At 47.2% G+C, this 27,342-nt stretch overlaps 1 protein-coding gene across 3 annotated transcripts in view; it reads right to left on the reverse strand.

Moving 5' to 3' along the window:
• NLRC5 (NLR family CARD domain containing 5) overlaps positions 1 to 26,390 on the reverse strand; it is a 34,066-nt gene extending 7,676 nt beyond the window's left edge. Inside the window, exons 1-36 of one of the 3 annotated variants that reach the window (XM_086847483.1) lie at positions 26,307 to 26,390; positions 23,517 to 23,892; positions 22,361 to 22,661; positions 20,955 to 21,017; positions 19,777 to 19,842; positions 17,621 to 19,370; positions 17,153 to 17,236; positions 16,712 to 16,795; positions 16,551 to 16,634; positions 15,759 to 15,848; positions 14,836 to 14,886; positions 14,421 to 14,486; positions 14,114 to 14,197; positions 13,696 to 13,779; positions 13,467 to 13,556; positions 12,821 to 12,886; positions 11,624 to 11,701; positions 11,123 to 11,206; positions 10,834 to 10,917; positions 9,778 to 9,867; positions 9,609 to 9,656; positions 9,085 to 9,153; positions 8,346 to 8,429; positions 7,522 to 7,605; positions 6,344 to 6,433; positions 6,172 to 6,234; positions 5,540 to 5,623; positions 4,839 to 4,922; positions 4,128 to 4,217; positions 3,148 to 3,225; positions 2,585 to 2,668; positions 2,426 to 2,509; positions 1,835 to 1,921; positions 1,306 to 1,386; positions 703 to 783; positions 205 to 288 (exon numbers count right to left, since the gene is read on the reverse strand). In XM_086847483.1, the coding sequence (XP_086703609.1) occupies positions 205 to 288; positions 703 to 783; positions 1,306 to 1,386; positions 1,835 to 1,921; positions 2,426 to 2,509; positions 2,585 to 2,668; positions 3,148 to 3,225; positions 4,128 to 4,217; positions 4,839 to 4,922; positions 5,540 to 5,623; positions 6,172 to 6,234; positions 6,344 to 6,433; positions 7,522 to 7,605; positions 8,346 to 8,429; positions 9,085 to 9,153; positions 9,609 to 9,656; positions 9,778 to 9,867; positions 10,834 to 10,917; positions 11,123 to 11,206; positions 11,624 to 11,701; positions 12,821 to 12,886; positions 13,467 to 13,556; positions 13,696 to 13,779; positions 14,114 to 14,197; positions 14,421 to 14,486; positions 14,836 to 14,886; positions 15,759 to 15,848; positions 16,551 to 16,634; positions 16,712 to 16,795; positions 17,153 to 17,236; positions 17,621 to 19,370; positions 19,777 to 19,842; positions 20,955 to 21,017; positions 22,361 to 22,661; positions 23,517 to 23,522 (4,580 nt within the window). In that variant the 5' untranslated portion in view covers positions 23,523 to 23,892; positions 26,307 to 26,390. Of the gene's footprint in view, positions 1 to 204; positions 289 to 702; positions 784 to 1,305; positions 1,387 to 1,834; positions 1,922 to 2,425; positions 2,510 to 2,584; positions 2,669 to 3,147; positions 3,226 to 4,127; positions 4,218 to 4,838; positions 4,923 to 5,539; positions 5,624 to 6,171; positions 6,235 to 6,343; positions 6,434 to 7,521; positions 7,606 to 8,345; positions 8,430 to 9,084; positions 9,154 to 9,608; positions 9,657 to 9,777; positions 9,868 to 10,833; positions 10,918 to 11,122; positions 11,207 to 11,623; positions 11,702 to 12,820; positions 12,887 to 13,466; positions 13,557 to 13,695; positions 13,780 to 14,113; positions 14,198 to 14,420; positions 14,487 to 14,835; positions 14,887 to 15,758; positions 15,849 to 16,550; positions 16,635 to 16,711; positions 16,796 to 17,152; positions 17,237 to 17,620; positions 19,371 to 19,776; positions 19,843 to 20,954; positions 21,018 to 22,360; positions 22,662 to 22,782; positions 22,953 to 23,040; positions 23,077 to 23,516; positions 23,893 to 26,306 lie in introns of those variants that run through there. The other 2 variants (XM_086847482.1, XM_086847481.1) reach the window with 2 other exon arrangements.
• Positions 26,391 to 27,342: the final 952 nt, after the last annotated feature.

Below are 27,342 nucleotides of genomic sequence, written 5' to 3' on the forward strand. Positions count from 1 at the left end.
AGGTCTCAGCACACTGAGAAAGAGGAGCTTACTCCCCTGACAGGCAAACTGCCCCATCCCAAATCCCAGACAGCGCAGACATCAGGAACCAGTAAGTTTGGAGAGATTTCCACACCCCTTTTGTGCAGGACTAAGAGGACTGGCCTGAGGCACAGGACTGAGCAAATAATAAATATATGGAAAAGGTCACAGCTGGAGACATACCCAAATGTCTTCAGCTCTGGAAGGGGTAGCAAAATCCTGACTAGCATTTCTGCTTCATCCTCATGGAGTTCCACGTGAGACCACCTGCAAGGAGGGAACAACAGGTCTGGGCTTTGTCCAGGGGGGGCAAAAGGTCTGTGCCAAGCCCACAGCTGAGACCCAGCAGTGCAGGGACATGGAAGGAGTGACACAACACTGACACCTGGCCAGGTCCCAAGGGAGCTCCCAGCCATGGTGAGTGCACAGCTTATCTGGGCACTGGGAGATTTAGATTTAGATATTTTTAGATTTTAGATTTCAAAGGATACTCCAGGGAGCCACCAGGTCTGTGGGACTTTCCTATTTTCCATTCAAACACTCCAAGCAGGGGACCCAAAGGGCAGGAACAGGGACCTTGAACTGGCCTCTCTGGTGCCCTACTGTGTGTTTAGAGTGCTGCACACACCAGGACAAGCTGCTCCCCTCCCTAAGAATCCTTTACACTGGCTGGCAACTCACCTCAGCTCCTGAAGCTGAGCACATTTTTCACGAAGCCTTTGGCAGAAGGAGTGCTTGATTTCTGGCTTGTACAGACTCAGTCTGCAGGACACAAACACACAACAGGCAGTGAGGATCAGCAGAGCCCAGAGCAGCATCTGGTGCCCCCCAGGGACACGATTAGAGACAGATCAGGGCTTTCAAGAGCCCACCTGGGGCTTTCCTGCCACATCCCATTTATGTCACAGTCCAGTGCAGAGAAACACAGCCCATCCCCACTGCCCAGGACAACAGCTGCCTCTTCCTTCAGCTGCACAAAAGGAAAAGGACACTGATGCTGCTCTTTCTGCATGCTCATGCAGAAGCCAGCATGTCTTAAGAGTCTTCAAAGTGCTCCTGTTCCCCATTTGCTCCCAGGAAGGTAGATGGATTTCTTTTTTTTCCTTTTTTAGGTCCAGCATGGGCCTGAAGGAGAGCAGCCCAAAGGACACCTGCACATGCATAAGGTTTCTTCCACATGTGTGGCACAGAGGCACTCTGAGACTGAACCTCTGAAGATATTTTTCATCCCACAGTGAAATTCAGAGCAAGCAAGAAAATAATGATAAACAGTCACTTTCTTACCTGCTGATGACTGATTCTGTCTTCTCCAGGCAGCTTGGGAATCTTATGACTAATTGGAAGAGGGATTTATCTTTACATATCCTGAAAAGGTAGAGATTGGAGAACAACATAAACCTGTGAACTCCTGAAGGAAGAAAATATTTTCTATAGGGAAAATCAGGAGGGCTGAATGGGACAGGGCGATGCTGGCGCATGAAAGCTCATCACCCACCTCTGAAGAGGATTGTAATGTTTAAACTAGCTCCAAAACCAGCCTAAACTTGGCAACATTTCTCCCAAGGGCAACCAGGAACATGTTCTCCTTCCCATTAAACCTTCTGAGTTGTGTAGCCACAAGCCTTCTAAGCACTTCTACCCACCAGCCATTTGGGTTAAAATTGGTTTAAGTGGGCAAATAGATCACAAATGCACTGGAGACAGTGAATAGACAACAGAAGAACCAGTGCTGGCTTCAATCTCGTTTCCTTAAGAGTATCAGGCTTAAAAATATATATATCTGAAAGACACCAGAACCTGAGGTGCCACTTACATGATCTCAGTAATGTTTCCAGAGGTCTGGACAGCCAGCTCCAGAAGGTTCATGACTCTCTCTTGGCACACCCATGGCTCTTCTATGCTGCAAAGCAGAATGCAGGCAGCTCTGCTTTATTCACACACATGGATCCATCTCTGCCTCTGCCAGCTGAGAGTTCCACACCCTAAACACGTGGAAAGGCTGCTTGGCTCAGCAGAGTAATGTCTGCATGGGAAACAGGGGCCAAACTGGGAACAGGCAGAGATAACCCAGCTTCCCTGCAGAGGAGGGCAGAATTGGCTACCCAGGCAAAGTGCAGGATGCTCTGGCAGTGGGAATGTGTCCAGCAGAACTTGTCACCCTTTGTGGGGCTGGCAGTGGCCTGCAGAGCCAGCACAGCCCATGGCCAGAGCTCTACTCGGGGCTCAGTGGGAACCAAGGAGATAAAGCCAAATACCAGTAACAGAGTCAGCCTTGGAAATGCCTCAGGCCAACATTACCTGCCTTGGGAAGAAGCACAGTTCATTTTTGGTTTTGATGGAAGGAGATCTTAAAAGATCAGACCAGTCTCAGAGCAGTAGCTAAAAAAGCACAATGACACAGTACCTGATTTTCAGCAGCCCCAGATCTTTCCTCAGGGAATGCAAAAGTCTTTCTGCAGCTTGGACTGTCATGTTGTTATTTGAGGACCTAGAACCAAAGCTGGCTGTAATGAACAGCTCAGAAATGAACCCACCCAAACGGGTCCACGAGCCATTAACTCACTTGTACTCCACCAGGTAAGTGCACTTTTCCAGGAGCAAGAACAGCCTTTCCAAGTGCTCTGGCTGAAAGTTGCACTCTGCCAGTCTGAAAAGATGAGAAAGAGAACAGCCTTAGTTCATCACAAACAATTCAGGCAGCACAGCCTAACCCCACAGACAAGGAAGGATGGCACAAAAACCTTAAACACCTTTAAGAGTTTCCAAAAAAAGATCGTGGCAACACTTCAAAAGCACCTGTTGAGATATTCTGGCAGAACATACCTGAATGCTATAATGGCACTGCTTTTTGTAGGACCCTGTCCTGTGACAGGGGCTGTAGGAACTCCTATGGGTGCCCAGGTGGGGAACAAACAGTGGGGAAGCAAAGACAAAAAGGGATGAGGAATTCTCTACGATGTGAGAAAGTTCTTCTCAGAAGGTGAGTCGAAGGAAATGTATCAGCTGTTACTGTAAAATATCACCATGCCAAGAGCTAGGGGCAAAAAGAGGTTTTGTCTGCTTTGTCCCTCAAAAAAAGACACCGCCTTTGCCAAGGAAATCACCACAAAAAGTCTGTAACATTACCTCAAAACCTTTTCTTGACCCTTTCTTGGGTCATCTCCACTTGTCAGCTTGATGATTAAAGTTGCTTTTGAGCACAAACTGCACAGAGAAGACATGAGCATAAGATTTAAATGGATAATTACTACTTTTCCCAGTGGTCAGAATTTAATGATACCAAACCAGAAAATAATCCAGCACAGCAATGACAGAGGTACCTGGCCCAGCTCACCCCTCCCTAAAATAAACCAGCCCAGGGAAATGCTTCAGTAAGGTCTCATAATGCTAAATTGGCATAAAGGCAGCACTGGTGTTTGGAGAAGCAATCCTGACCTGTCCTGCTTTGATCTGCCTCCTCTGCACTCTCTGCTGAGCTCTGGGCAGAGGCACAACAGGAGAGTTTAAGGTAGCCCAAAGATTCAGCAGCCACATCTAACTGCAGGAGTGAATGGAAATGCCCCTGGATAAAACTGGTTCAGGACAGACCACCTGGTCCCATGGAAATAAACACTGATATGCAGCACAGCCCAGTCTCATGGCAGGAATCTGTGAGAAAAGCACTTTGTGCCAGAGCAACAGGCCCAGAGCCCAGGGGATATTTTTGTCTGAGAGAAAAGGAGATAAAGATGTAAATGCAAGTAAAAGAACATGGGAAATTGCTTTCTCTTGCCTCTGAAATCTCAACATATTGAAGAGAACCTTAGAGAGCAAATGCTGGCTCCTGCCCTGAAGAGGTTCATTAACAGATACACACATGGTAATAATTGGTACAGCTGAATCTCTGGGTCTCTACACAAAAATAACCTGGCCCTGTGGAATGGTAGTTCTGCTTGGCAGTTTTGCCTGGCTATTCAAAATGGACATAAACCAAAGCTTTAGGTAGTTGGACATAAAGGTAGTTGAAAATGTGGTCCTCATCATTATTACCTGAAGATTACAAACTTTAAATAATTAAGAGGAAAACAAGAGGGAAGACTCAGAAATTAATGAAGAAAAACAGTCACCTGACTTGAACTTCAGTGGTGTTTCTGGATGTGACAAAGGCATTTACGAGATGCAGGACTCCATCCTGAGAAATCCCATTATGGCTGAGACTGCACAGAAGAGAAGGAAGGATTTCCACATGTCAGGGTTGTCCCAGGCTCCTCAGGCACAGAAGCAAAACTCAAGCTGGCACCAAAGACAGAGCAGTTTGTGGGGTGCTGGGGCCCTTCAGCTTTCCTCAGGCACTGAACCCCCCTCAAGACAGTGCTGGTGACTTGGGGGACACAGCAAAAGCAGTTTTCCTCTTTCACTACAGAGGCAGCTGGAACATTTACTGCCCCACCAGAAAGGGAAGGGGACAGGCTGGTGTAGGGCATAGCTCAGCTGACAGCACCTGAGGGTCTGAGCTGCTCAGAGGGGACACCACACGCAGAAGAGTGATGAACTGAAAACTCTGGGGGCTGGGTGAGCTTCTGTCACACCACCCCACTCTGGTCATTGCTGTTTCCTGCTGCTGACACTAACAAAAAGACTTTTGCTTATTTTCAACAGGTTTTGGATCAGACCCTGAGTCACCACAGCCTGGTGGTCTTGAGCTGTGCTCATGGTTCTGTCAGAGCTTTTCTCCTAAGGCAGGACAGGGCAAGAAGCACAAGCAGCAGCTTCATGAAGGATCACACCAGCTTCACCCTTCTGCTGGGGCACCTCAGATTCGCTGTGTGTTCTCTTACTTGAGGGAACAGCTACTGGGCACCCGATGCAAGCGGTCCAAGAGGCACCTCAGGCCTTCATCTCCCAGCTGATTCCTAGAGAGACTGAAAGGCAGAAGAACAATGTGGCCAAACAAACCTCAGCCTTTGGAACAGGGTGTCCAGAGAGGTGGGGATTTCCCTATCCCTGGAAATATTCAAGGCCAGGTTGGACAGGGTTCTAAGAAATCTGATCTAGTTGAAGATGTCCCTGCTCATGACAGGGAGTTAGACTAGATGGCCTTTAAAGATCCTTTCTGAAAAAAAAAAAAAGCATTCTGTAATTCTATATTTATTTTAAACAGCAATGGTCCTCTGAGAAGCTTTGAAGAAAAAAGTTCAAATTTTCTGGACTTAAATCCTTGCCAGTATAGGTCTGTTTGAAACAAATCACTGTCTCACGAAGTTACCTCATGCATAAGCTCCAGACCAAGCTCATGTGAAGAGCTCAGGTGAAGCAATAAATGCCTGGAAGCAGTAATGGAGTGAAAATCCCAAAGAAGTTGTCCCATCAGCTCAACAGGAGCTGTATTATTTCCAATTGATTGTGTTTCTCAGCAGTCTGGGTGAGCACACATACCCTTGCAGGGCTGGGAAACTCCAGGCAGTGCTGAACCACACCAACGCAGCTTTCCCTCAGTGACTCTGCTCGAGATCATGGTGACACCCCAAACCCCACTTACTCGACTTCTGCCAGCCACCCGTGCTGCTCCAGGATGCTGCAGAGCTCCTCCACCTGCCCCTGCCCGAGGGCACAGCCTGTCAGCCTGTGTGAGACAGCAAGAGAGTTACAGCATGGCCAGCCACCAGCCCAGCCTGAGCACTGAGAACTGTGCAGCGACACCTTCACACCAGTCTCTCTGCAGAATTCACATTTTTTGCCATCTCCTTGCTGCTGGAACAGAGACTCATTACAGTCTCCTGTCCAGGGGCGCTCAGGAACCATCACATCACATCACATCACACAGATGTCCGTGTGGAGATTATCATCCAGAATGTGAGGCACACATTTGGAAAATGCAGTGATGAGGGCTTGATTCTGCTCATGCAGCAGAATTTGGTGCAACTCAAGGTGACCATAAGCGGCCCAGAAAAAAAGAGAAAAAGAGAAGCACAGGCCCCTTCCATCCTGATGCATCCAAATGGTTCTGAGTTGCACTTCAGCAGATGAATTGAGCCCTAGAGCTTAAGCTACTGGCCCAAGCTCCTTGGCCACCAGCCCATGAATTCTCAGCACAAGAGGAAGTCTGGGTCCCTGCACTAGTGCTTCAAACCCACCCACAAGTGAATTATAGTAACTGTTCTATGCCAGCACCTGCAGGATGTCTTTTGGCTTCGCATGCTTGCTCCTAAATGCAAGAAGGCATTTTCACTTGACCTGAAGCAGACACAAAAGACAGCCCTTCAGCAATGCTCTCCAAAGATGACAGGCTTTGTAGCCCCTTCAGGGCTGAGCTGCTGGGCTCCAAGCAGGCTGAGTGTCTTACCAGACTTCCACCACTCTGACCCGCTCACAGACGTTGATGGAGTTGAGGAGTAAAACAGCAAAATGTGGGGACAAGGAGTTTGCCCTAATACTGTAAGGGAGAGGAAATAAAAAACACTGAAATCAGCTCCTAGGAAGAAAGGGTCCCATACAAACAGCTCAATTTTCCCACTGTTCATTTGGAAAAAAAAGACTGGATACATCCCAATAATAGTTTTATATATATATATATAATTTTATATATATATATATAATTTTATATATATCTAAAAGATATTATTTTATATATATATATAATTATCTATTATATAGATATAGTATACATATATTATATATATAATATATAATATATAATATATAATATATTATATATATTATATCTATATCTATATCTATATTATATTATTATCCAGTAATAATATTGGATAACTCAGGACGAGGGAGCAAGGACCCCAAGTTTTGAGCACTGGCACCCAGCGTTCCTTTCCTTAAAGGAGGGTCTCCTTCAGTCCCCTTTGGCTAGAAAGGGAGTACAGACCAAGGGCTTACACTGAACAGCTCCTCTTTGGGGCTACTGGACTAGAGATACCCCAGACTGGAAACAACCTCCTGACTGGGCAAACTCAGTCTCAGGAGACCCTGCAGCTCCTCCATGCTACAACATCTTGTGAAAGACAGCCAAGCTCCTTCTGGGCTTTTTGTCCACACAGTGGAGTGCCCCAGCCCCTGACAGAGCTTCTCTGGCCTGAATTCCAGCCTGAAGGGCTGATCTGCTGCCAGAACACACTTGTGGTGTCAGGGGTGGCCAGATGTCAGAAGCAGCTGAGCACGAGAACGGGTGGTGCCTTGTCACAGTGTGCCAACCCACATTCCCTACACTTGTCATGGATGCTGGAAGTCATGTTCCATGGGACCTGCTAAGGGAGGATTACGTGGTTTGCTTTGCCTAGGACAGACAGCTTTCCTCCTGTCCTTTTTTGCCCCCTGCTAACCATCATTAAAGTGCTGCTTTGCTTCTAGAAACAAGAAAGGAATGGGTGTGAAAGTATCTCTGCATTTTCTTTGCCTTGCTTGCTAGTCTACAATAACTGATTAATGCTCCTAAGATCTGCTGTGGTATTAACACTTTCCAAAACCATGTTCCATGGCAGCAGTCAAAGCAGGGACCCCAGACATCACCTCAGTAGTGTCAGATGACAGAGGGACGGCAGAAAACTCAGTAATCTCTCGATGCTCTGGTCACTCAGTGAATTTCTAGACAGACTGTAAAACATGAAAGGAAACAAAACCCAGGAGAAATTGTTTCAACCCCTAATTATTTCTGTAACATTACATGGACATGCACACACATGGTATTATGGGCAAAATCTGCAAAAGGAAATGTCCAGAAATGCCATGAAAGTTGGGCAAGATTTAGTCCTTACAGCCTGATCTCTGTGTTTCTTTACATCCTCCAGCCAATTAACATTCCAGTTTCAAGAGTCTTACTTTTCTCTTACTGTACATTTACAAAATGATGCTGCTGATGTTTTTAAGGCAGGCAATAGGGGTATAATATTATTTTTATTTGCTATTACTCAGTTTTTGTTCTGACCAGTATTCTTCTAATTTTCTTGGTGCAAACTCCTGCTTGGAGTGACCAGGCCTTCAGGAGCAGAGTTCATGGCTCAGTGGGCCAGGAGATCCTGCTCTGGCTGTACCAGGAGCTGAGGTCTTGAGGAACAGATGACAACAATTGTTTCTAGACACAGGACTGAGGAAGATTATGAGAGCACACGCATGTTCTGGGGCCTTTACACACTGCTGTGGTAGACTTAGAGAACTTCCAAAGATCTCTTTTGAACAGGACAGTAGAAAGTCTGGGTTAAACTAAGTATCTGGGTGAAGTTCTGTGTGGAGTTGGGGAGGATGTGGTGAGAGGAGAGCTGATGGACACCAAATCTGTGTCTGGGGTTGGGGAGACAGACAGACAGACAGACAGACAGACAGACTGACTGACTTACTTGATTTCTGTCAGCTGGGGACATTGAGCCAGTATCTGGCACAGCCTGGTCACATCCTCTGGACCCAATTTGCAGTCCCTGAGACTGAAGCAAAGCACTCAGGAGCTGAACATGAGCACAGGATGCCAGCATTCCCTGCATATCCCAGAGCCTCACATCCCAGGACAAGGCCTGTAGTGACCCTCTCACTTCCTCTACACACATTTTGCTACCCTGGGTGTAGGACTAAGAAATCAAAACCTGTGACAAGCAGGTGAATCCACCATCCCTGAGCTGATTCAAGAGAGCCAATCCACCAAAATACCAATACTTTGGGTGTTGCCTCCCTAGAACCACATCACTGGTGATTCACTCAGTTGTCTCAGGAGACTGGACAGCATCTTTCCCTGCCCAGCATGCTCTTGGCTCTCCCAGGGGAGGGCTGGAAATGGTGCCTCCTGTGTCCTTCTCCAAGAAGGAGATCATAGAAGCCTTTTTGGGTGACAAACTGACAGGTCTCCATGGGATGAACAGAGACACACACATCCCTCTCTCCTTATTTATGGGTAGAAGCTTCCTCTGCTGGAAAGCAAGACAACCCCCTCAAACCAAGCCAAAGGTGCACTATTTATTTTCCTCTCTGAGGAGACACAGCTGGAGGGATGGGTCTGTCCCACACACCACACTGCCCTAAAGACACAAACCCCACCATCACCCTCCCTCCAGCCCTGCTGACAAAGGGAACCCGGGGCTGCCGTACCGAAAGCACCGTCCTTGGGCTTCCTCCTTGGGATGTGCCAGGGAAACACTTCTCCATCTGCTGGTGCTTCTGGGGAAAGAACAGCTTAGCCCATGAGTTGTGCTGATGTTCTTGCTCCATGAACATCATGTTCTTGCCCCAGCTCCCCAGGAAGGAGGTGAGGCGGTGGCAGTGGCCTCGTGTTCCAATCAGCCAGAATGAGGTCCATCCCATCCCCAGAAGAAAAAGAGCCTTACTAGCCCTTCTCCAGCCTCCAGAGAGTTCTGCACCCACTCAGCCCTTGGGCACCTGCTGTGTCCTGGCCCAGCAGGGCGATGCCTGCAGCCTGTCTCAGCAGCTGGATGCTGCTGGCTGCTCCGTGCCCTCAGCCTGCTGCTGATCCATCAGCCATGAGACAGCTCACTGTGCTTCCCCCACCCTGGCTGGAGTTTGGCTCTTTAATTGACACACCTCAGGGACCCACACCTTCTGCTTAGAACTTCACAAGAAGTTTTCAAGGCTTATATGAGTGGATATGGTTTTACCTGACTCTTTCCCAAAAGGTCAGATGAACCACCTGTGTGAGTCCTAAGCTGTAACCAGAAAAGAACATCATCAGCATGGGTTTTAACACAAGCTCCTGTATCGCTCCTCAAATCCCACAGCTTGAGGTTTTAAATAGAAAAAGAATACAAAAAGTACTCCTGGTCATACCTGAGGCTCATTGTTTTAATGTGTTCCAGCGTAGTTAGTGACTGAGCTAAGAAAAACACGGAGTTCAGGGAGATCTGATTGTCGTTAAACCTACAGGAAGTAAAGATGAAATCGGCTGCTGCAAGCACAACTGATAAAAATTAACACCACGCCAGAGAACAGTGATCCTTGTGCAGCACTCCCAGGCTGTTTCTTTGCTACCTTCTGCCTGTGTTTCCAGCTACAGCTCTACAAACACAACTCACCCCCACTTATTTCAAATTCATCCCTCACTTTCAGAAGATCACAGAATAACCGAGGCTGGAATGGACTTCTAGAGCTGATCTAGTCAAACTCTCCTGCTCAGAGGAGGGTTAGCACAGAGGAGACTGCTCAGGACATTGTACAGCTGGGTTTTTAACACCTCCAAAGACAGAGAATTCACAGTTTCTCAGGGAAACCTGTTCTAGTGATATTGTCTGTAACTGGAACATTTTTGGCTTGAGAACAGTTTAATTAATCAAACAGGAACAATAAATATTTCTTTCAGTAGTGCAGAATGGTGCTTTAAGGCACAGTCCTGTACAGAGCACTCACAATGGGAGTGCCAGGTGAAATGCCCAGATGAACACAAGCCCCCACAGCAGATGAATTCAGACTCCACCACTGAAGCTGGGTCTCCCCAGCACTTCCCTTCCTTCAGAGCTGTTCCCCTCAGGAGAGGAGGGACTGCTCCTCCTCCCAGTGAGGAGCTTGAAGAGAAAAAGTCCAGTGTGTTGCTAAAGGCTTCAGGCTGTTTGAGAAACCAGGTGCCACACCTGACATCAGGCCACCTGTCCCCTTCATGGAGCAGCGAGCACAGGGGCTGCTGGGCTCTGAACCCAGTCAGGCTTCAAGGGGAGTCAATCTGTTCTGGTCTGGAGGTGGGGACAGAGCAGACAGCACAGTGCCTCTGCCCAACACAGAATATTACTGCACCTGATTGTGAAGAGCCCTTCCCAAATGTGCACTGTGCTTCCACAAAAAACACTTCACAAATCCCAACCCATGCATAAGCAGAAAACAGGAGATACTCACTTGAGACAACTCAACATTTTCAGTTTTGGGAGGCACTGAAACAGCTGCAACAATCCCTCATCTCCCAGATAATTACGTGATAGGCTAGGATTTAAAGAAAGGCATTTAATTTTCGCTGTAAAAGAACCCAATGGGCACCATCAGCTCTATTATCTGTATGCACAGCCACGTCTTCCAGCAGGCTATGCCTCTACCACACTCCATACAACACTGCAGAACAAACAAGTGGCATTTTCTCAGAATCCCAAATAACTGCAGGTAAACTCTGAGGGAGCTAAGGAGGACTCACTCCAGCTCGGAGATGTGGCCACATTCCTTCAGGACTGCACACAGATTCTTCAGGTCACTGGCTTGAAAATTGCAGTCTGTCAGTCTGTGGGGAAAAAAATAAATCGATTTCCAACAAGGTTGTAAACTTCACTCCTCTGAAAACTAGAGAATTGATGAAGAGATAAGACTGAAATTAAACAATCCCACTGAAACACCTCGCTGCTTCCCAGCTCCCCCAGAGTCTCCAGGTGACAGGCCACCCCTGCCTGGCACTGCAGGTCCCTGTGTCCTTTGTAAGGCACAGGGTGGGCATCAGGTCTCAGCCTCTTGCCAGGGTCTCCAGCCATTCCCCCCACCCAGGGCAGAGCCTGCAGCTCCCCTGGCAGGTGCACCCTGAGCTGCTGGCACTGGGGAGATTCCCTGTTCTCTTGTGATTCACCTCTTAGAGATGCAGGTTGCCCTGGAAATAGGAGCCAGAGGTAGGACCTGCATGATATACAATGAAAACTGGCCAGGGTACCTTATTTTCTGGGAGGTGGTAGGTGTCTGGTTTTCCTCCCCATGTTGCTGGTCATCAGTAGAGAGCACAGGCTCTTCCCTAAGTGAGCACAAAACCAAAGGTAAAACTCCTCTGCTTTGCCAATTTGGCAGATCCCTGGAGCTACCCCGGCTCCAGCCCACGTCTGTATCTTGCCAATTGCAAACTCTCCTTTTCTAACCAAATATTTGAGCATGCAGGCAACTGGGGAGAAGGGGAAAGAGACATTTCTATCTAAGTTTGATGGAGAAGTCAGCTTTTGCTGAATTTAGCTTTTGCCTAAATAAGTTTTGTCAAGAGCTTGTACAAAAATCTGACTATTCATGATTAAATGGAACTATCTATGACTAAGTAAACTGCAACACTGTAAGTAAAAGCTACAACTATAAACAGTAAAACTATAACTAGATCTGACTATTCATAACGAAATGGAACATGCAAAACCTAAAATATCAGAGTTTGAAATATCACCTGGTGCCTTAAAGGAGTCCACAGATCATGTGTCTCAAGCTGTCACTCTCTTTCAAACACAGCCACTGGGCTGTGCCCCACGACAGCTCTGCTGTTTCTGGCATAGAGCTGGAATGCAGGTGTGTACCATGGGAAATGCTATTTTACAGTGGGCTCAGGCCACAGAGAACAAGGGTATAAATAGGGAATATTAGAAAATATTCACCTGGAATATTAGAAAATATTCCTGGAACTTCAAGTTCCAGGAGCAACAGGAAACCACTTCTTGCTTCAAAACTTTTGGGTTGAGCTGTTTTAACCATAATTTTCTGAGGGGAAAAATTAAACTCCAGACATGATTTAGGAGTACTGTGATCCAGAATGCATAGTGTTCTGAAGTGCAGGGATCTGTGAATCTTTTCGGATTTTGGTGTGGCATTCACTTGTTTTTTTACCCTCACTGTTATCAGACAGCACGGGTGTCATTAAACAGCCTGCTCTGCTTAGGATGCTGTGGGATGAAATGTGCTCTAGAGACACAGAACACTACAGAAGGCAGTGAAAAATTTTAAAGTGGCTGAAAAAGCCACTTTAGACAGTTCTACATTTAGATTTGGGGGCTGGGGTGGGAGGCAGGAACTGCTGTGAAGTGTTACCCTTGGTACCTACGCAGCATGCAAGGACTAAACAGGATGCTGAGATAACACCATTTGTGCACACACAGCCTACCTAGGAGGAAGGGAAGCAAACTCCCTGTCTTCTCTAAATCTCAGGACTGCAGTATCATGACGAAGGCTGTGGAGAAGAGAAGTAATCAATCAATGTCATGGCTTGGTTATTTACAGGACTTCCTGTTTGGTTCTGTTCTGCAGAGCTCTAGTGACAGCAACCACTTGTGCTTAAAACACTCCCAAAGCAAGCAAAAATAATCTCCATCAGTTTTAAATTCTGGTTGGATCAAATTATGCACTATCTGATGATGCAGTTTCTCTGAATCACTAGACAAAGCACAGACAAAATTGTTATACTTGAACTCCAGTGTGTTTTCAAGTGAAAGCCACAGAGGAGAATGCTCCAGGAGGTGTCACCAGTTCTCTCACACTCGGCAGAGATCCTGTCCCAAAACTTCCCCAGGCAGAGGGCAGGGAAGCATTTTAAAACTCCCCCATGCATTAAAGGACAACCAGTTTTGCAGGCACTCAAGTTCTGGTTGATGGCCCTGATAAAATCAGCTTACAGCAAGGTGTCACCAGGTGCCAGTGTTAGCAGCCACCCTGGGACATGTTCTTCACCCACCACACTCCTGAGGTGACTCAACAAAACCCCAGACTTGTATGTTGGGATTAACCCCAGGAATGACTCAAGACCCACGTACCTGACCTGCACCTCCATCACCTTCTGGCAGGTATTTACTGACTTCAACAGGCTGCAAATGCCAGTGACAGAGAGGTGGTTTTGGCTGAGACTAAGAAAGAAAAAGGCAATTAGGTGGTCCCTGAAATCCCACAGGACTGTCCTAGTGAAGCAGCTAGCAGTGTTCTGCATGCTTGAAACCATTTCCCTTCAGAAGGGGGCAGGTTGGGTTTGTACAAGGCAACACTTACTTCAGCTGCTTTGAAATTGATATACAGGGGAGGCTTTCCACCAGAAAACTGCAGCCTTCATCTCCAAGCATGTTGCCTGATAAACTGAAGCATTTTCCAGTTAGTGGGGACTAATTTGAACAATAAAAACAAAGCCCTTAAAACCTGCTTGTTTTCCCTTTCCTACAATTTCTTTTTTCGCCTGGACTGTTCTTCTGTCTCAGATCAATCTTCCCTGCTTATTTCTGCATGAATCAACTTCAGGCAAAGAACTTTTAGCTCTTGGGCAACAAGATTCAGGTTTTAGACCCAAACCATCTTGCTTAAGAAGACCTATTATCTTTAAGGCCCTTTCCAACCCAAACCAGTCTGTGATCCTATGATCCCCTGCCCCCACACCACCTGCCTACAGCCAACAGGAAGGAAAGGAGGCACTCACTCCACTTCAGAGAGACAGGGACAGCTCTGGAGAAGGGCCACAATCATCCTGGAATGTTGGGAAGACAATTTGTGGTCCTGCAAGCTGAGAACAGGAAAGGCTTGGTGAGCAGTGAGGGGATGGGGGTGCCCCTGGCTGGGCCAGGTAGGATTTCTATTGTGATTTTTAGTTACTGATTCAGGTTTATTCCAAACTTTCCCACTAGTGGAAATATCCTCTGTCCTTAAGGATGAGCACATGTGCTTTTCTTGCCCTTCTATAGTACCTATCAAATCACACCAGCAGGACTTTCAGTGTCTGCTCTTACCATAAATTCACACGTCTAGTTGGAATTATGGCTTCTTTATTCTCGTCCAACTTCAAATCCAAAGATCTGCAAACAAGCAAAATATTTGGCTTTTCATATGCCTTCATGAAATATCTGACAGCTTGGGTCCTGGTTAACGTTTCCCAGCAGAAAGCACAAGGTTCTGTGTTCCTCCAGCACTTTTGCAATAGAAACACGGCACCTCAAGCTTACCCAGGCACTAAAGAGCTGCTTTTGTGGATCTGGCTGTAGGTGTGTGCAAAGCCAGCTGTTCTGCTTACACTTCCCACTGCTCAGGCAGACCCAGCTGAGGGCAGTGGCCAGCAGTTCTGTCACTGTGGTTTGGGGTGACCCCAAGCTGATGGCTTCGATCAGCACAAGCCAGCACAGCCCAACCACAAGCACAGCATCTCACCTTTCAGCTTCCCCAGGGGCGCCAGAAAAAGAAATAATCATGGTGTCCCCCCTGAAAAAGAGATCCAGGTCAGTATTAGGGAAGAGGTGGAAGGATGCCATTTATTTAGCAGGGTGTTTAGTAAGGACCAAAGCTGTTGCCTGGATGCCAGAGAGGGCAGTGACATCTGTCTCACCAGCTCATTGTCACAGCCAAGCAGCAGCCACATGCCCAGAGGGCAAAGGACACTCCCCGTGTTGAGCTGGGGCTGCAGTGCAGATGAGACAGTCACACAGCAAAAAAGATTGGGCCAGGATTGTTTTTTTTTTTAATTATTATTATTTTTTTATTATTTTTTTTTTGTAAGACCAGAAGCTTGTTGGAAAGAGATTCAGAAACTCCCCTCCAGCAAGAAAAATGTGAAAAAGCCATATGCAATTTGAGTTACACCAGGGATTACTTTGGCCTGTTAAACTTAGAACATAAGACAACCACAAGAGCCAGGATGATTTTAAAAAATCTACCCTTTGTCATGAAAACCCCAAAACCTGTAATTTAAAGGAACATAGAGCTAGAGCTAAATTCACACATTTTCACTAAACTTAGCTGTCTGATAGCAAATTTATGCTAGTTGATAAAAAATTTCCTTTCTGATATATTGCAGAGCTTAAAAGCAAGTTTAAATTCTGTTATACAAGAAGAAATATCACACCCTGCAAGCGGTTTTATAGACCAAGGATAAAATGACCTATTAAAAATACAAAGAGGAAGTACATGGTATGATGAATTCACATTTTGTTTCCAGCAGAAAAGAAAAAAGGAGTCAGACTGATTCTTGTTCACTTCAATTAGCCAACAGTTAAGCTGAAAAACAGTGTCTATTTTAAGTCAGCATCTAAAGAGACAACCTACTTGCTTTTGTGAGAGCTCTCATGTACTGATACCTGGCACACAGCTCAGTAACATTTTGACAGACGATGCCTTCCTTTGCCAAACTGAGAACAGCATTCAAGGAAAGATTGTTGTTGCTCAGGCTGTGAACATGAGGAAAAAATGGAACCTCAGCTGCTGGACCCCACAGCATGTTCTTTTGTTACACAAATGCCCTCTTCTCTGCCCTCCAAACATCCTGAAGCACACCATCTTTTAGTTAAGGTATTTCTCAAAAACTTCTGAAATTTCCACCCTGGGCTCAACAAAAGCATCATCAGATGACAGCTCCCATGTATTTAGAATCAGAGGTAACTTTTCTATCTGCATCAGAATGATCATTAACCAGTTTTGGTTTAATTAGTGCAGGTAGTTCATGCCTTCATGATTACACCACTGATCCACAGTGCAGTCTAACTCCCACTACAACAAATCCAATTTAAGTATGGTTTATTAAAGCAGGGAGGCCTGAACACAATCCTCCAGCCTCTGAGGATTTATTCTTTAATTGCATGTTCGTTCTGTTTCATTACTTGTTGGACCTCATTAGACATGGAACACAAGATCTTCCCTCTACAAATCCTCTGCTTGATCTCAGGGCCACAGGGCACCGTTCCTGAGAGGCTGCAAGGGATCCTGCCTGCGAGCAGCGCTCTGTGTGTGCCAGAGATGGGTGAGGGAGTGAGGATTACAAATGGCACTGTTTTCTGCCTTTTCTGTAGGATAAGCTGCTTCCCTGAGGGCAGGAACTCAAGCTGATGCCCCACATCTTCACAGTAGCCAAGGTTTAAGCTATTTTTACTCACTCTACTTTCTTCAGCTTTTCCATTCTGGAAAACAGGTCCATCACCCTCTTCACTTCTGGGTCCCGTATGCGATTGCCCTGCAAGCTGCACACGGATTCATTCTCATTAGGGTCCCAAGGAAGGAATGGTTGATTTGGTGGTCATTGCCACAGCACACTCACTTTATTTCCTGGAGCTGGAGGCACTGTGATGCAGCCTGGACCAAGCTGGTCATCCCCTCAGCTGTGATGCTCCCCCCTGTCAGCCTGGAAAGAGAAAGGATCACTCAAACCAAGCAAAAGGGGGTTTTGGGGGGGGATTTTTCGGGGGATTTGATACAATCCCCTGCAGCACATGGCAAGCCTGTCTCAGACCTGTGCCTGCACCGTGTGCCCAGCACACAGACACAGAGGCAGCAGTCTGGCTCTGCCACCCACAACCAACTTCACACTCCTTTTTCCAGCAGGGCAGCACAAAACGAGAGCCACACGTGTCTGTGCTGCTCTGTGCAGCACTGTCACCCTCATGCACTGCACAGATCAGCCCGGGGTGAGCCAATGTCACTGAATTACAGGGGACAGACAGCAAGGGAGAAGGCACTGGTGTTACAAGCAAAGGCTTACTCGAGTTTCTTCAGGCTCCCCATTCCTTGCAAGGCCTTTGAAAGAGCAGCAGCAAAGATATCACCACATCTCCTGCTACGAAAGCTGAAATGTGAAGAAAAGGGGAAAAAGACAAACACATCAAAAGCTGAGATTCTCATTTGCTTCATTCATCCTTCCATCACATTGGGAAGATGCCTATCATCTTCCCTCTTATCCACTGCATGAACTGGCCTGTTGTTCATCTTAATCGAAATGGAAAAACAAACAAAAATACAGCCAGGATGGATTTATCACCTTATTATCCTTCAATCACTCAAATTCATTGTTTCATACATTTCTGCAGTACTGAATTTATGCTGTTCAGATCAAATTTTCTCTCTCTTTCAACATCTCTCTTTCTCTCTTCTAGAACAAATGTGAGGTTTGACCTTCCAATCCCTTAGCCCTTCTCCCCACCCACCAGTTCACAGCACTCACTGTGCTTACCTCAAGTGTTCCACCTTTTTACAGCCAGCCAGAACCTCCAAACAGTCAGTGTCCACAAGACATCCTGCAAAATCCAAACAAATCAAATCCTGGCCCGAGTTTATGACAAAAACCAAAGCCGACATGTCCAGCATTGTCAGTCTGAAGTTTTTAAACTCGTACTTGAAGTTCAGCAGGTTCCCAATGTGCTGGGCTACTTCGAGGTTTTGTGTTTCAAAGGTGCAGTGGCAGAGCTCGAGGACCTTAGGCCCTGACAGATGAGTGGCTGCCAGTTTCTTGAGAGACTGCAGGATCACATCCTGCTTTTCCTGCACCCAAGCTTCATCTTGCTCTGCCAGCAGCATGAGAAATGTCCTACACTCTCTTGAAGACAAACCCGAGAGAAATATGTGAAAACTCTCCATAAACTCAGTCTTTGTCTCATTTTTTGAAGTCCACTTTGACTTCAGGAAGAATTTCTTCTTCAAGTGGTTCTTGTCCACTCTCCTACTCACCATGAGACACAGTGCTGCAAAAAACTCCTGCAAGCTCAGGTGCACAAAGGCATAGCCAACCTCTGGGCAAGTGCCACTCGTCTTCACCTCAAAGACAGTCAGCAATCCATGCAGCAAAGCAAATTCCTTCACGTCCTTGGGAATATCACCAACATAAAATACAAGTTTCTTCTCTTCCAGGCCTCTCAGTGCAAGATCAAACAGACCCAAAATGGCCTTTTTGTTACAGTTCAGCTGAGTCTCCTCATCACCTGCACAATCTCCTTGCTGCTTGTTTAGGAAGATGAGAAACATTTTGATATAAAACTGTGTCATAGTCTGAGGAAGCTCCACGCTCACCTGGTGTTTAAGGAGCAAATACTCCAAGCAGATGCACACAATGTTACACAGAGCAGGGATGAGGCACATGCTGAGGAGTTTGGTGTTGTTCTTCACGTGGGCAATGGCTTGTTCTCTGCAGGAATGCTGACAAAAATAGTGGCTAACATATTCCTCAACCTTCTCATGGTCAAATCCCCAAATCTCTGCCAGCACACCTACTGTATACAATAAAAATCCAGGTAGCTTCTTAGGTCGGCTGGTGATCAGCACTGTGCAACCAGGCAGGAGCTTCCCATGACAGAGGTCTGCAAAGAGCTGGGATATGGACACAGGGTAGGTAGGAGCTGGGCCTCCCTTAGAGGAGAATGACACGTCCATGTTAGCTGCAAACTCATCCAGCCCATCAAAGATGATCAGTATCTGCTGGGCACTCTCCAGGAGGCCCTGGAACACTGCATCAGGGCTGTCCTCTGGCCGAAGGAACACGTCAAACAAAAGCTCCTTCAGCGTCAATTTTCTTTTTAACAAATTCAGCTGCCGAAACTCAAACAGGAAAGTGAAGAGAAACTGAGGTAGGACACCTTCTGCCCATTTCTGACAAATCCTGTGCATCAGCCTGGTCTTGCCTGTGCCTGGTTTGCCAAACAAAAAGATCACCTTCGTCATGTGCGATGGGGCCCGGCTACAAAGCAGATCTGACACTTTCACAGCTGTGTCTGCACATTCCTCTGGCTCAGGAGCACCTGCCACGTCCCCCCGGGGTCTCTCTGCTCTCTCTTTAAACAACCTGGGGGCTTTGCTCTGACGGATGACAACGTTGACAAAGGTTTGGTTGAAAGGCAGTGGCTGTGTTCGTTCTGCTCCTGCTTCTCTCCTGCTTCCGTATCTCTGGAGGACAGAGTCGATGAGGAGATGCTGGTACTTCACAGATGAATCTAAGAGAGAAGACAAGAGAGGGGCTATGAGGGTGAAAATGTTAGTCATGACAGATCCAAAATACTACCACTTGGAGAAGCAATGGCCCTGCTCAGAGGTTGCTGGGTAGAAATGACAAATTTTGAACTCCTGAAAATGACCAACAACTTTTCCCAATTTTTCACAGGGGCCAAAGAAGAACGACATTCAGGAAAAAGATGGAACAGCTTTATATGAAAACTAAATCTTACTATCTCTAAGATGAGAATTAGGCATTTGTGTATTATTCCCTGTTCACTAGCTCCCTCTTCACCCATGCTGGCCTCTTAATGCTGGAAGTCAATTTCCTGGGCATTTCTGCAAAGACATTAAATATATCCTTTTCTCAGAGGGAAGCCCAGCACAGCTCCTGGAATATCCACATACCCAATCGTTGCTGTTTGGCATCCTTGCCACTCCCAGAGCTGCTGCAACGGTGACGGCGAGCAGACCCTGGAAATGGAAAATGTCAAGAGAGCATTTTGAATGGCAGCAATTAAAGCTGGGCAAGAATCTCCAGAAAAGCATTCGGGGAGCTGAAGAGGAAAAATTGGACAGACAAAACTATTTGTAAAATCAGGCTGAGATTAAAGAATTGCTTTTTCTGAGATGGGCCACAAGCGCCTCCCTTGGGTCTTTTTGTAGGCTGGATGATGTCCCTGCCTCGCTTTGAACAGAGGAACTGCTTTGATATCCTGGAGAACGTGGCAGGGAATATCTGTTTCTGGGAAATGCAGGGCCTACAGATTCCTGAGGTTGTTTATAGTGGTTAACTTCCTGTTTTTTATGGTGCACTGTCAGATGGGAAGAATGGATAGAGCTGAGAGAGGCCCATGTCTTTCTTAACTGGTCTCAGTAACTTCAGCACTATTTTCAAATTTCCATTCCACAAGCAACTGGCAAGATGGACTCACTAGGACACCACAGAAGCTGGTAGCAGTCTGAATGTCCTGAATGGTTCACTTTTTTCTTCTTATTCTCAAATCTTAAACCTGCAGGTGGCACACAGGACAGTGTAGTGTGACATTTGTAGTGCTGTGACTCAGAAGTCCCTGAGCAAAAAGCAGAGGCAAAAGTGTCTCTTCATTATCTGCACCAGCTAGGAAAGTCTCCATTCCAAATTCACCCCTGAAGAAAACCCTACTATCTGTTCTCTTAAGCCCTTATTCTGACAATTCTGGAGTGGTTTCTGCTTGATCAATGCCTGAATAGTTTTTCTGCTCTCCCTTTAAAAACCAAACCAACTTCCTTCACCTACCAATGAGCTGACCACAGTAAAATGGCTTTTGTAGATTGGTGGGAGATTCCTGCAGAGAAATTAAAATGAGTGTGTTCCTTAGCAGGGGGTCAGCAAGGCTTTTCTGAAATTCAGGAAGAGAAAATAAAACAAGGGAGGTTCACGTGCAAAGCACCAAGAAAAGAACAAATGAAATGTGAAGTTGCAGTGGCTTCTCCACACCTTGCCAGGGCTGATGGTCAATACCTGGGACATTTGGAGCATGAGGCCATGAGCAGAGAAGATAAATTCCACGAGCACAGTGTCCCAGGGTGTGCTCCAGCCTTACCTTTTGGCACAGGTGACTGAGCTCTCATATCTGTGTCTGCTTCTTCTGTCTGGCCAAAGTTACCTAAAGGAGTTGAATGGAAAATTAATTATGGTTAGCGTGAGCATTCTGCTCTTGAAATTTGGAGTGAGGCTGGCCAGAGACAAAGGGCAAGCATTTTGCAATGGAGACAGTGGCACAAACCAAGACTCAGTATAAGGGATGCAAACATCCAGGTTTTGTGGTCCCCATCTGATCTTTTCCTTCCAGATTACTCTGTAGTACAGTTAATTTTGCTCTCAAGACAGAAGAAAAACAACTTTACTCTCTGATACAAACAAACTTGGAGTATGGGCAGCTTCAGGTGATCTAAAACCACATTGTGGCCCAAAAGGGAAGCCCTACTTTCCCTGCAAAGAAGGGCTTTCTGTGAATAAACCACTGGCAGAGTCATGAGCCCAGTGAAGAGCCTTTTCTGACTCACTGCATAGCCCAAAGCTGCCACAAAACCCCCTCAGCACAGCCAGAAGCAATTCACTTTCAGAAGGATTAGTGATGCTCAGCTGTCACTACAGAAGTTAAACCATTATAAGCCAGCTCCAAAACCTTAAGGGACATCTTCTTTTATGGAATGCCACAGTATCAAAAGGCAGAAAACTATTTCAGCTTCAGTCCTGAGGGAAATCCTCTAGCATTCTCTGTTGGTTGTCTGGCCTTTGCCCTGTTTCATCCCAGCCAAAGTAGCTGCTGCTGCTGCTGCTGCACTTGGGTTCAAAGGCTGCACCCGCGCAGATGATGTAACCAGTAAGGCTTCCTGCAAACCCTCAAGTGTGTGAAAGACAGTACCACTGAGAAGGACCCATCCTGTAAGACTTCCTGCAGAAGAGAAGAATTAATCACCAGATAAAGCAACCCACTAGAGAAGAGGCACACCCCTCACGAGGCAGAGCGCGCACACTCTGTGTAGTTTGTAAGGTAACACACACTAACTGATCGTGGTCCCTATGAATTGCCTCATTTTCTTCTAAAGCCACTGCCTCTGCTAATGAGAAATATGGAGAAGTGGTTTTCAGTGGTTATTTTTAAGACTTCTGTATTCCTTGCCTTTCTTGATCAGGAAAATCTAAAAAAATAACAATTAAAAGTCCACAGAAGAGATTGGAATCTTTTCTCCTTCAATTAAATCCACCCAAAAGTTGTATCTCAGCTTTATTTGAGGTGGGGGTGCACACTTTTTATTGGTTTCATTAATGTCAGGGGGTTTTTACCTCAAATTACATTTCTAAGCCAGAAGTTGTGCTTCCAAGGAAAACAAGGCCATGCAAGGGAGGGCACTGGTGGTCCCACTGCCTAGACTGGGCGATGGTAATGGGTGGCCAAGGCATTGGCTGTGTTTGGTCAGGGGAATCTGGCCTGACCTCTCTTACCTTCTCCCACAGAGCTCATGAGCAGGACCTCCAGATCCAGGGGCAGGTCACATTCCATGCAGACAGACTGTGCAAAGTGGCTCCAGGCAGCAGGACCAGCCTCCTCCAGCAGGTCAAGGAGCAGTGAGGTTTTATGTCTGGGGTTGGTGATGGCACCCAGGCTGCCCAGGGCTGCCTCGGGGATGAAGTTCTGGGAGGTGGTGAGCAGCCAGTCAGGACAGTGAGCGAGGAGCTCCACGAGCTGGGGACGGGCTCTTGCTACAGCTGCTTGCAGGTCTAGGTCCTCATTCTGAAACGGGGGCTGGAGGGATGAAGACCAAGGGTAGCAGTGGGCACAGGGGCAAGAGATGTTCACCCACAACCACACCCCTGCATGGACTGCTCTGCTTTTCTACCCCTTGGCCTAACCCAGAATTTCTCACCCTTAGTCCTGAGTTCAGAACAGAGATTTGAGCCCAGTCACAGAGGTGCAAGGGTGGCAGTCCTTGTTGGCACAGTGCCTGACAGCAGGACTGTGAAGGACAGGGACAATCCATGGGGCACTCTGGCACCAGCCAAGGAGAAGCTGTTGACATCTGCAATGCTGCAGATAACAAATATAACATCTCAGGCATCTCTCACATGTACCAGGACCTCTGGGGATGCCAGGGATGTTTTTGTTACTGTTCAAGAGTGCTTACACAGAGTCAAAGCTTTTTCTGCTTCTCATAACACCCTACCAACCAAGAGGCTGGGGATGCACAAGGAGTTGGGAGGGAACACAGGACAGCTGACTTGAACTGGCCATGACATCGTGCTCAGAACACAAAGCTGGGGTAAGAAGGAAGAAGGCAGGGAGTTAGAGTGATGTTTGTCTTCCCAGATCACCATTATGTATGATGGAGTCCTGTTTTCCTGGAGATGGCAGAACACTTGCTTGCCCATGAGAAGCTGTGAATGAATTCCTTGTTTTGCTTTCCTTGTGTGTGCAGCTTTTGCTTTACTTGTTCAGCTGTTTATCAATTCACAAGTGTGTGCAGGACCCCCCTGCACAAAGGGCTCAGACAACTGTTCTTGCTGCTCACTTTGTGGGGATGAGAAACTCATTTCTGCTTTGGTGACAACGTCACCTCCATTCCCACTCCCTCCCCAAAAAGCCACACACATGATCTCCTACCTGCATCGTTGGGGAATCAGTCTCCTTCCAGCTGTCAAGTGCAAAGGTGGCTTCTGTTCCATATTCTGAGAGAGAACTGATCTGCTGGAGGCAGTCTCAGCACACGAACACAGCCCAATACATGGGACATACCTCACTCAGTGCTGATGCCTGGGGATAACAACAACAGAGCTTGGTGTAGACCTGCCAGGCCATGGCAATTACACAGGTCACAAATCTAGAAGCTCTGCCTTTAATCCAAGGGTCAGCTATGATGCTTTTCTTCTCTTCTCACTCAAATCAGCACCAAAACAGCAGAACCAGCAGTGACCACAAAGTTTTGACATTTGAAGATTCACTCCTGGTCTCATGAAAATGCAGGACTGAGCCTTGTGCCCTAGGATGCAAGTGAAGACAGCTTTAGAGGAACACTTCATGGTAATCACAGCTTTCCTGGTGTCACTGCCTGATTTGAGCTGGGCTGTGCCACTCTGCTGCTGTCAGCCCCTCTGTGCAAGCTGGTGCAGCATCTTGCTCAAGTTGGGCAGTCAGTCACACCAGAAAAACTGTGAAAAGCTGATCCTCTGAGAATACACAGCTCTCACAAAAGAGCTCCAAGTGTAGGGTGCTGAAAATTCCCCCAGTGCCAGCTCCCTCTCAGCAGAAAGGGCAAAGGGAAAAGTCACCCTGCTGTGCACCAGGCAGCAGTTGGTGTCCAGCCACGCCTACCACAGGGAAAGGGAAGAGGAAAGCAATCACTGTCCCATCAAGAACAACAGACCTAATAAAGCCATATTAAATATATACATAAATGAATAAAATCAGCCCTTAATGCCCTGAGAGCCATTCAGGAAAAGAGTAGACTCATACAAATTAACGAAAGATTCACCTTCAAGAACAAAACTGAAAAGTTGGGTACTCATACAAATTAACGAAAGTCTCACATTCAAGAACAAAACAAAACTGAAAAGTTGGGTGGAAACCCAGCCACACTGCACAGCTCCTATATTACTGCTCTGCTCAATAAAACCATCAGGAATGACTCGCAGTTATCTTCAGTAAAATACTTCTGATCCCGAAATAAAGCACAAAAAGGTGCCAAGAAAAGCCAGAAAACTTCTGATCCTTGCTCTTCAAATACAAAACTGTCTTTAGCATACTTAGCAAAACTTTACCTCCCCTCCCCAACTTGACATTCACACTGGTCCCAGCCGCAAAAAAAACTTAACTGAAATGTGAAACTCCCTGTTGCAAATCTACCAACTTCTTGCCTGATCTGAGGACACAGAGTATTTACCAGAAGCCCAAAAACAGAGTACCAGCACCAAAACCAGTGTGAAGGTCACCAAACAACAAAGCTGGAGGACAATATCCACTGCCTGGTTTATCCCCATGTGCTAACCCACCGCTGTCCTGAGACACAAAGCCCCTCCGTGGCTTTCAGGAACTAATGAACAAAAGATTGAGCAAAATGAAAGCAATATCGTCCAGGAATTCCCCTACTGAAATGCATCTTCAGTAAAAACAAAGAAATGAGTAAAAATATCCAGTCAGAGGAACGGTAACATCCTAGCTTAAAATCTGTATCTAGGCCATAATTTAGGTAAAACATTTGAGGAGTGGTGTAAAGAAAGGATACCCAGAGAAAAACACTTTTCATGGAGTAACCTCTGACTTGGTTTTTAAGGCACTTGCAATGAGCATATTTCTATTTACATGCATAAATCTGATTATTGTGGTGCATGGGGACATATTTCATTACCTCTTCCTTTATATCTAAGAGGAAAAAACAAGTTGCTTTTCCTTTGGAATAAGGACAAGGTTTAAGTTATAATGTAGCAGATGTGAGCAATTAGATAAAAGATCCCATGTCTAGATAGAGCTGTGTGTGCAGAGACCTCCAGATCTAATCAGATGGGTAACAAAAAAAACAATAACATGTTATTAATCTTCCTCTGAAGGCCAGGGAAGCTGCACTGGAAAATCAGATGGAGTCCCAGAGAAGGCAAAGATGGCCCACGGTGCTGTGCCATAATTCACTTATGAGAGGGGAAAAAAAGTGAAAATCCAGCAACACCCGCGTCTCTGGACAAAAACAAACTCTGTTTGTCCTGCCTTGAGCACTGTGCTGAGAGTGGGGAGAGCTCTGGAGAGCCGGGGGTGGATGGAGGGAGCAGTGGTGACACCAGCCAGGCTCTGCCCCACTTTGTCACCTCCTGAGCCGGCTCTAGCCCACCTTGTGCCTGGGAAGCACCAGTCACCTGTTCTGCTAAAGTCTGGACTCGATCACCTCGGAGGTGTTTTCCAGCGCTCCTGATTTCATTCTCCATCCCGGCTTTTCGCATAGGACACGAAGATCTAAGTGCTGGGGAGCAGAGCCAGACCTCCAGCCCTGCAAACCCTGGTACCCCGGCACGATCCCCGGCCCCGCCTGTCCCCGGGATGCCCAGCGCGATGTCCCCATGTCCCGGTGTCCGCATGTCCCGGTGTCCCCATATCCCCATGTCCCGGTGTCCCCATGTCCCCATGTCCCGTGTCCCGGTGTCCCCATGTCCCGGTGTCCCCATGTCCCGGTGTCCCCGTGTCCCGGTGTCCCGGTGTCCCGGTGTCCCCATGTCCCCATGTCCCGGTGTCCCCATGTCCCCATGTCCCGGTGTCCCCGTGTCCCGGTGTCCCCGTGTCCCGGTGTCCCGGTGTCCCCATGTCCCGGTGTCCCCGTGTCCCCATGTCCCGGTGTCCCCGTGTCCCCATGTCCCGGTGTCCCGGTGTCCCCGTGTCCCCATGTCCCGGTGTCCCCGTGTCCCCGCTCACCGGGTCTCGCCGTGTGCTGCTGCCAGCCCGGGACAGCGGCAGCGCCCGAAAGCGAAACAGCAGCGGAGCGGCTCTGCCGGGAAAACACGTGAGGCTGAGCCGGGCTGCAGGGGAGGGAGGACAGCCGAGGTGTTATTGCTTCCTCCCCGGAATCATTCAGTATATAAAGACCTCTAACATCATCGAGCAAGATCCTTTCCCAGCTCCACTGCTCTCCTTTGTCCCCCCATGGAAGGGCAGCCCAGCCCAGTCCCCACTGAGCAGCACCCCCAGGGTAAGGCACCGCCTTGGGTGCTTTTTTCCTGCCGTTTCCTTTTATAAAAGGATAATGGGATGTCATTTAAGACAAGCAGAGCGCTGTGGCTTGGTGGAAGCCAGGTCCCCATGGTCCTTAGCAGACATTGCTGTGCCCTGAGCACTGGTGGCTTTAGAGCAGGAGGGAACACGAGCAAGGGCTTGGTTGGCACTGAAACATCCGGCACTGAAACAGCTGGCACCTGGTAGAGATGGGAACAGGGTGAGAAGGGAGGTAGAAAACTGCCCACCACACCACTTCCAGGCCACAGTCACACCACAGCATCACTCCTGCTGTCTCACAGCTGGGTCAGACCTTCCGTGGCTGCCATGGAGCCACTGCCTGGGCACCGGGACTGCTGAAGGGATGTTCAGCCCAGCAGTCACACAGAACAAGGAGGGGGCTCTGGTGTTGTGAGTGAGAGAGGAGCAGGTCAGAGGGACCTGGCTTAGATCCATGGTAATGCAAGGGGAGCAATCACCATGCTCAAGGAGCTCAGGAAACAGCCCATCCTGCTACCAGACTCTTTCTGGGAACAAGTTTAATGCTTTTATACTGCTCTGTGGTGGAGGACAACATCATCTCTACCTTTGTTAATGTGATCACTAATACAGGTGTTGGGTTTGTCATCCAAGACCTCCTCCAAGTGAAAATGCAAACTGAAATCTCAAAAAAAATATGAACTGGTACAAGAAAATAACTGAGCCACTTGAGATAAATTATTGCACTGCAGTGGGAAGG

The sequence above is a fragment of the Cyanistes caeruleus genome, chromosome 12 (assembly GCF_971803275.1).
Source record: "Cyanistes caeruleus chromosome 12, bCyaCae1.hap1.1, whole genome shotgun sequence".
Taxonomy (NCBI): Eukaryota; Metazoa; Chordata; class Aves; order Passeriformes; family Paridae; genus Cyanistes; species Cyanistes caeruleus.